Below are 9,366 nucleotides of genomic sequence, written 5' to 3'. Positions count from 1 at the left end.
ATAGAGGATGATTATGCATGTTGGATTATGCCATGTGGCATTTGATGTACTTGTATATTATTTTATTTTATTTCATATTTATGGTTATCTTATGATGTGGATTTTGTTATGTATTAGATTTAATCTTGATAAAACTTATGTATTTGATTCAATGTCATGGAACCCTTAAGACATGTAACTGTGGTTGTATTACTTTGTATGTATGTGAGTTATTGCTTCTACTATGTTATCTCTTGTTTGTTTTAAGTTTAAAAAAAATAAAATTGTTTAGCAAACTTAGTGACTTAATAGGTTAATTTCTTCTGGGTTCACTAGTGGGGCATTACAATGTTGTAGGTCCAAGTGCAATCTAGGGCTCTAGATCTTTCTTAACATCCTCATCTACGAAGCTTCCAAAATTTTGGAGATAAAGTATAATGTCATAATTAAATTTTTAAGTTGGTATAATGTTGGGAAATTCTTAATTTTTATAATTAAATTAGATTTTGTAGTCTATTCTAACCAAAGAAACATCGGAAAAAATATATTTTTAAATTAGAAAAATATGATAATAAATAACTATAATGTTGCTAATCAAGAAAATTTAATTCTATATGATGATTGATCAATTGACCAAGTCAAGTGGGGCTAAACGAATGCAATAGGAACTAACAATAACAATGATGATGAGTAAATGAAGTGTCACCTATCAATTAAGAGAAATCATAATTTTAAAAATTAAATATAACACAAAAGTAAAAATGGTAGATTGAACAACAATTGGAAACAATAACAATGATGACAAAAAAAAGAGAATAATAATAGGCTGAAATTGACCAAAATATAATATAATGGGCTGAAATTGAATACACTTTGTCACATTGATGAGTGAAATAATACTAGCACTTGCACCAAACAATGCAAGGTTTTAGCTGATTTTAATTGAGTTTCTATGTATTGATCTAAAGTGAACTCTATTACTTATATTGACCAATCATATGATCTCTCTCTCTCTCTCTCTCTCTCTCTCTCTCTCTCTCTCTCTCCCCTCATCTCCTAATCTCTCTCACACAAGCACGTAGTCGAGAGATTTATCAAAAAACACAAAAGACACAACCCAATTATATATATCATGCAAATCTGCCAAAAGTGCCTCCAATTATATATACTCTTCTTCTCCTCCTCTTCCTCTTCTTCTTGGTCTTTTTCATCTCTATCTTCTTTATTTCTCTTTCTCTTTCTCCTTTAAGTTCCACTTATTTTTATTCTCCTCCTTCTCCTCTTCTCTTCTTCCTCTTTGTTGTTCCTTCCTTCTTTGGTTCCACCTTCTTTCCCTACTGCTTCTAGCCCTCTTCTTTTGCTTTTTCTATCATGTTTCCTTTGTTTCCTTTTCCTTTTTCTTCTTATGACCCCCTCCTTCACATCATTTTCCACATCCTCTTTGTCCTCCTCCTAATTCATTTTTTTTTTCTTCCTCCTCTTCTCCTCTTGCTCCCTTTCTTCATCTTTATCTACTTTTCATTCTCAATCTTCCCTGCCTCATTGTCCTCTTCCTTCTTTAGGTTTCACTATGTCTTATTCTTCTCCTCTTCCTCATTTGCTTCTTGTCCTCTCCTTTCTATGCTTCCCCTTCTTTTTGAACACATTGTTTTCATTGGGATGATACATGGATATACAGTATCAAACTTATTTGATAATTGTTTTATGTATACCATACTTACTTTATACTTATAAATAATTCTTAAAGTATCACAATATTTTTGTATAATATCTATTTTTGGTAATAATTCAATTCTAAATGTGTAATATAATAGTCTATCTATAAAAATAAATGATATATATTATTACAAATAACAAATCTAAAAGTTAATATATTTTTTAATTGTAAAATAGAAAGTAGATATATTTATTTTTAAATGCACATATATTTAAATTTGTAATTTAATATAGTTTATGTTCCACAAATAATTTTTTTAAAAATATAAATTTAGATTCACATGAATAAAATGATAAATTAACTCTATCTCTAGATATTACAAATGATCAAATAAAATTGATTATAAATTATACACAAAATAAAATAACTTATATAATAGAAAGTTCAAATTTGATATAGTATTAACACCCTATAAATTAAAGCTAAATGAACAAATAAGAATACAATACTAAAATTTAATACAAGTAATTTCGTAAATAATAAGAATACAAAATCAAACTATAGCTAGTCTAATTCGGTTCTAACCAATACCTACTTAATAGAGGAATTTTTTTGTGTTCATTCCTCATGTGGCGTGAAATATCTATACAATATCTATACAATGTACTAATTTTATTTTTATAGTCAATTGCTCATTGTGGCTAAAAAAACTGAAGTACACCTTTGTATAATTTGTAATTTGAACCATTTATATCAATCAAAGAGTACCAGATCTCCAATGTGAAACAACATGTGCCACTCATCGTTGCATGTTGATCCACCCCATTTCACATGTACCATACAAACGTTGTGGAAGGCCCCCCATCTTTATCCACACTCTTCACCTCCTAATTTATTTCGATGCCATGACTCCATTTTTCGACTTCAACATCATTGATATGCACCTTTTTCTAAGTTTCATTTACCATCCATTGAAAATAAAATTTCTACCTCAACTTTCAGAAGGCATTACGGGGACGATGTGACGGTTCCGATCATGCTTCACCCCATTAATAGCCTATCGACTAGATTAGAAATATGGTAAAACTTGAAGGCAAAAATCATGAAAAAGAGTAGTTGGGCATATGTATTAATGCAAATTACTATTTTAGGGCAAATAAATGATGGAAGACAAAAACAATAAATACAATTGTTAATTTTATTCGGTTTAATAATAGTTAGCCAAGTCAATGTATTATGACCAAACTTATCATTAATAAATGACAAAAGTTGTCATTAATGAATTTAAGAGATTGTACTAATATTTATATTTTTGTTGAAGTAAAATAAATTTTATTCTTACTAAAATTAGGATAGTACAATAGAATTAATAAACTTGATTTATAAAATTATGTTAAATGAAAAAAAATATAAACATTAGAAAGTGCATTTAATCTTTTTAATTCTATAATTTAATTGAAAAATTGATTAGATAAGAAATCTATAAAAAATTCTATCAAAACCATCACTTCAAAGGGTTTAAATTTTTTAATTAAAAGTCATAGATTTTCAACTATAAAATAGATTGTACCACTTCAAAAATAATTATTTTTAAAGTCAACAAACGGAGTTGGCTAATACTTTGAAATTATATTAATAGAGACCAAGAGATAGGAAATGACGTTTATTGGTTGTTATTATTATTATATATTATTGTAAGTCCTCAAATAGAGTTAGAAATTTATCACCGTTTCCATTTATCATTATGAAAAAATAAAGATAGAAAAATAAATCTATAAAGAAAATAAAATGCTTAAATTTTTAAAAATATAATTTTTTTTTTTAACACTTCTTAAACAATTCCACTACTTTATTATGTTTAATTACTTTTGTGCTTGCAACGATAAGCTGATAGATATTCCATAATAAAATTATTTATTTGAATATAATTTTATGTGAATAAATTAGATTATTAATAATTTTCAATTTAAATAATATAATATTTACTAAATATTTTAAATAGATTAATAAATATTATTTATTTAAATTTAGTTTATCAAATATGAAAAAATAATCATTTAAAAAATAACATTTATAAAAATTTTTAAATTTTTTTAGCAATGTCTCTAACAAATATTCTAGACTAAATAAAATCACAAGTTAAATAAATATAGTTCACAAATGTGGAAGAAAGTAATTATTTATTTAAATAAATAGAAAAAGAAAAATAACAGTTAAAAGTGGAAATAACAAGAAAGGTTTACAATTTTGAAACATTAAATTAAAATTTTCATGAAAGATCTCAAAACATGATAAACAAGTGCCACATAGTGGCTTAATACTTGCATTTAGTTTTTATATAAATATAATTTTAATTTAATAAATTTATATTTTTCTATAATGATATTAATTATGATTATAATTTATATATTATTTATTACTATATATATATATATATATATATGTTTTATTGCATATATATCATGTGATATTATTATATTATAAATAAATTATAATATCTTTATAATAATAATATTTTTTAAATGATTATATAATATAAGATCTATTTAATTTAGTACTTTTAATTGAATGACAAAAAATATATTATAAAAAAATATAATATTAAAATATAAAAATATAAACCAACTCACTTACATTAAAAAAAATTAAAAATGAATCACATTCACCGAATAAAAATCAACTAGCCTCCCAATATAAGAACTAAACGAATTCACCTAATCAAATCTTAGCAAAATATTTTCTAAAAATTGTGAAGTTAAAAATCTTGCATCTATGCTATGCAACATATTAGTTTGATAACAAAAGTTAAAATCAATTAATTCCGAATCCTACAAACCAAAAAATTTAATCAGTTAAAGTCTAAAATTCAAAATCTGTCACAATAGTACTTACCTAGTACTTACCCACAAGTGCTAATAACTATTTGACTTGAAACGAAGCTACATATCTTAAATACATGCAAATGTCAGCCTTGTCCCCAAATAGAGACCCAATCTAGCCAAAGATTTGTAACTGAAATAGAAGTGTTCAAAATGTGTCCTCATCTCAGCTGCAGGTATAAAAGGACATTAGGTGGATGGAAGGCTTTCTACGCTCTTCAGAATAGGTGCCGTGAAGCGGAGTTGTGGGATTGGAAAACTATTCAAACCTTGTTTGGTCTTCTTGTGCTGCCAGTTGTTCTTTATGGGTGTGAATTATGGGCCAGCAGCACTACTATAGCACAATGGAAACAAATCGAAGGAATCCAAAAGCGCTTGATTACAAGCAAGTTTAAAATTAAAAGCACTGTTCCATATGACATCATGCTAAGTGAAATGGGGGCTGCGCCTATTGAGGCACTTGCTATGGTTCGCCTTTTAAGCTATCTAAAAAGAATCGAAAAAATGGAAGAGGATAGATGGCCGAAAGTTGTCTTTAGTGACACACTATGTAAGCGAAAAAGGACATGGATGCAACAAAACATCAAGTGGATGGGTAAATGGAATATTCATTTCAATATGTGCCCCACAAGTAATAAAGAAATAAAGGTCTTTGTTATGGAGAAATTCTACAAGAGAAATTGGGGAAGCGAGATTGGGAGGAAGAAACTATATTATATAAATGAGTTCAACCCCACTTGTGATCAACTCGAAAAAGTGTACATAGGAGCCAACATTTCTTGGAGAGCTAAAATTCTTATTGCTCAGCTGAGAACCAACTCTCACCAACTTCGTTGTGAGACCGGGCGTTGGAAGAGGCCAAAGGAGGCTTGGGAAGAGAGAATTTGCAGATTTTGCAATTCTGGGAAAGTGGAAACTGAACAGCACTTTATTCTAGAATGTGAGGCCTACAAGGATAGCAGGGATAAGTTTGCGAATACTATATGTGACAGTTCTTGGCATAACCTGTTCAACGAAGAATACATTGAGCAATTGGGGGGGCTCATCATTAGTCTACACAAGAGGCGAACAGCGCTACTTAAGTCTGCTTGAGTTGTCTTGCTGTCCCATAGGCTATTTTTGGCCTCGTGGACGTTAAAATTTTATCTATCTATCTATCTATCTCACAACCCATACAATGAATCATAAGAAGTAGCCTTTTAAACTAAATTTAAAAATAAAATAAAATGAAAAGCTTCAACTAATGCTCTCTGTTACCTATGGTGGGGCAGAAGAGCTCCAGATTACATGCCTGCCCAAGTTTTACACACTCTTCAAAAAGGGTATGTTCTTTACATGTATATAATGTGAGTTCTTTACCATGAATGGAATCTTTGATCAGTTTTATTCTAGATTATATCCTGCAACTACGATCCTAATTTGCCAGATGATCTCTAAAGTTGAATAAAACGGTCCAATTGAATCATGAAATCTGACATGTGTTCACTCTTTAGGCCTGAAGCAAATAATTTCATTGCAAAATTCATTTCTTGAAAAAAATCCCACATCCACGTTCTATTTTCCAATGATAAGCTGAGACGATTATAAACCGGTAAATAAAGGAAAAAACATACAGGTTTATGGACTGATGCGCTTAAAGGCTTTATCGCATGGACTTCTCTATGAATCCAATGGCTTGAGTTTCTACGTAGTCTTCATCTCTGAAGCAACACAAGAACTCTGCTAGTCTGTATACATCTTTGAAAGTTGAAACTGGCCCAAGAGACACTCGCACAGCTGAAAAGTTGTACTCTTTGTCAAACATGTTGCTGCCATTGATCCTTTCTTGAGACTTGCTCAGAATATGTCCCAACCCAGGATTCCCAAAGCTGCCAACTCCCACAACGATGTTTTTCCTTTTTGCCAACCACTGTATTAGATTTGCAGGTAAGATATTGCCAGTTGAGTCCATAACGTTTAATGAAATAATACTTCCTCTATACATGCAATTTGAGGACCCATAAACCTGCAATTTCATAAATTTTTCATATCAGCAACTTCACAAAGTGGAAAATGCCTTCAACTTGTTAGTGTTTTTATTTTTGCTTGTTCATGTAAACTTTTCGATAACCTGTGACCCGTGTCTATTTATTTAATTCTTTACTAGATAAAAAAAATTCAAAACCACATGTACTACTTTACACTGTACAAACTAGAATTTTGATAAATAATTACAACGGTATGTTCTTGTGGATTTCTGATGCAGTGCAAGGTAGGATGATCCACAAAGGAGATGTCCTAGCCCCAACAAATAACCACACAATGGAAGATAACAACAATACAAGATTTGAAGCCAAGTCACAATAATTTATTCATAGATATAATTGATTACATGTAATGTGCCGGGCTGTAAGGCCTTCCCAGTTATGACCAAATACAAAACAAGTAATAGTTTCTCAAGATCCCTCAAGATCCAATCCAAACCCTAACTAGTCCAGATCCACACTCTAGTAGAAACCTCCAAGGAAAATCCAATTGGTATTTGCATGCCCACCAAGCAATCTCCTTGTTTCCCAAGCCTCAACTACTAGCTTTCTTCAAAATTCGCTCTTCTACCACCTCCTTTTCTCAAGGATGGATGAATAATGACTAAAGACTTCACTACAACCCCTACTTATGCCAATCTAAGCCACAAGTTGGCCCATTATGCTAAACACTAAATAAACCTAACATTAAATACTTGAAGAGCCACAAGTCGGCCTCCAACAGAAATTAAATGCCAAATGCCTTTAAAGGCTTACAATATTTATTAAATACATCAAAATTAATTACCCAAGACCCAAATAGGTCCACTAAATCCTACTAAATTCTTTAATCATGTAGGATAGCCGACTACCTCGGGATGCTCCTACATCAGACTCCCTAGGTGCAAAAAGATGTTCTCAATAACTGCAAGAACATCTTCTGGGATTCAACATATAAATCCCAAACTGGTTCTTCACATACATGTCTTCAAAGTCTTTAACTTGTACACTTTTTCCCTCCCCCAACAAATAACCACACAACGGAAGATAAACAACAATACAAGATTTGAAGCCAAGTCACAATAATTTATTCATAGATATAACTGATTACATTCAATCTCTCGGGCTGTAAGGCCTTCTCGGTTACAGCCAAATACAAAGCAAGTAATAGTTCTACAAGATCCCTCAAGATCCAATCCAAACCCTAGCTAGTCCAGATCCACACTCTGGTAGAAACCTCTAAGGAAGATCCAACTGGTATTCGCAAGCCCACCAAGCAATCTCCTTGTTTCCCAAGCCTCAGCTACTAGCTCTCTTCAAAATTTTGTCCTCTACCACCTCCTTTTCTCCAAGATGGATGAATAATGACTAAAGACTTCACCACAACCCCTACTTATACCAATCTAAGCCACAAGTCAGCCCATAATGCTAAAAACTAAACAAGTACCCTTAAACTCACCTCTACCTGTCCTTCTCTTCTAATCAATAGGTTTTCGTTCATCTTCTGCACTTGGTTTAGCCTTTGCCAATTAGTTCTGCTTCTCCTTCCCTCGGGAACTACCTTGATTCTTCCTCTTTAGCTTCTCCTCTGCTCTCAAAGCATACTGATAAGCATCCTCGACAGAAGAAATATTCAACATACCAACCTCATCCTGAATATTGAATTTCAAACCATTAATGTACCACGCTACCTTCTCTTTTGACAATTCTCTATGCCTAGACCAAATAGTCAACTTGTAGAACTCCTCGGTGTAATCTTTCATAGTCATATCCTTCTGCTTCAGATTCTATAACCTCTTAAACAACTCAAGTTCATAATCAGTAGGAATGAACTTAGCCTTCAACTTAGTCACCATCGGTCTCCATCTAGTGATCTTCATTTCACCTTCCTCTTTTCTATCCCTTTGTAGTTCCTTCCACCAAAGAGCAGCATGTCCCTTTAGCTTAGTTTGTGCCAACCTTACTCTGAGTGGATCCTCAATATCCTCAAGCTCAAAGTAGTCTTCCAATTCACCAATCCAATCAATCAGGTCTTTATGATTTAAAGTACCTGAGAAATTAGAAACCTCCATCTTATGCTTCAACGTCAACTGAGATCCAGTTCTAACAAATTGGCCAACCCCATTTCCCATAGGTCTCTCCACACGATCAGCTTTGGCCTCACCACTTAATCCAGCAACGTCAAAGTCTTCAACAACTTCCTCATAGCTTCCTTCAGTACCCACATGCCGAGGTACACCACCTAAAGCACTCACAAGTTCAACAATCATGTCACTCTTCATCAATGCCACCTCAGATTTGAAACTGGCTTTAACCTCCTCTATTTCAAATATAAAATCTGCTTTAACCTTCTCTAAGATCCTTTCTTCCACAACATCACTAAGATCATCAATCGCCCTAGGGTCCAATCTCTTCGGAGGCATCTTCCAAGATTTTTGCAAACCCTAAATCCCCTTCATAAGTCTTGGTGCAAATTGCCTCAACTTCGACACTTGGTTTACACACTCAGGAACAACCTTCCCTCTAACACTACTTGATGCAGTGCAAGGTAGGAGAATCCCCAAAGGAGATGTCCTAGCCCCTAACAAATAACCACACAACGGAAGATAGACAACAATACAAGATTTGAAGCCAAGTCACAATAATCTATTCATAGATATAACTGATTACATGTAATGTGTCAAGCTGTAAGGCCTTCCCGGTTATGGCCAAATACAAAGCAAGTAATAGTTCCGCAAGATCCCTCAAGATCCAATCCAAACCCTAGCTAGTCCAGATCCACACTCTGGTAGAAATCTCCAAAGAAGATCCAACTGGTACTCGCAAGCCCACCAAGCAATCTCCTTGT

At 32.4% G+C, this 9,366-nt stretch overlaps 1 protein-coding gene and 1 long non-coding RNA gene across 3 annotated transcripts in view; one reads left to right on the top strand and one right to left on the bottom strand.

Annotated features, from left to right (window-relative positions):
• Nucleotides 1-5,724: 5,724 nt before the first annotated feature.
• The window catches only part of LOC149574755 (uncharacterized), a 131,131-nt gene continuing 127,489 nt past the window's right edge, over nucleotides 5,725-9,366 (bottom strand). For both annotated transcript variants that reach the window (XM_089814571.1, XM_089814572.1), the window contains exon 4: nucleotides 5,725-6,520. In XM_089814571.1, the coding sequence (XP_089670697.1) occupies nucleotides 6,158-6,520 (363 nt within the window). In that variant the 3' untranslated portion in view covers nucleotides 5,725-6,157. The remainder of the gene's footprint in view (nucleotides 6,521-9,366) is intronic.
• Nucleotides 5,759-9,366, top strand: part of LOC149574756 (uncharacterized) — a 121,688-nt gene continuing 118,080 nt past the window's right edge. The window contains exon 1 of the long non-coding RNA XR_016360090.1: nucleotides 5,759-5,837. This is a non-coding gene — a long non-coding RNA (uncharacterized LOC149574756). The remainder of the gene's footprint in view (nucleotides 5,838-9,366) is intronic.

Source organism: Cupressus sempervirens, chromosome 2 (assembly GCF_028749045.1).
Source record: "Cupressus sempervirens isolate cs-2001-9-10 chromosome 2, ASM2874904v1, whole genome shotgun sequence".
NCBI classification, from domain to species: domain Eukaryota; kingdom Viridiplantae; phylum Streptophyta; class Pinopsida; order Cupressales; family Cupressaceae; genus Cupressus; species Cupressus sempervirens.
Note: the sequence above shows the minus strand (reverse complement) of the source record. Positions and strands in the feature narration are given on the sequence as shown.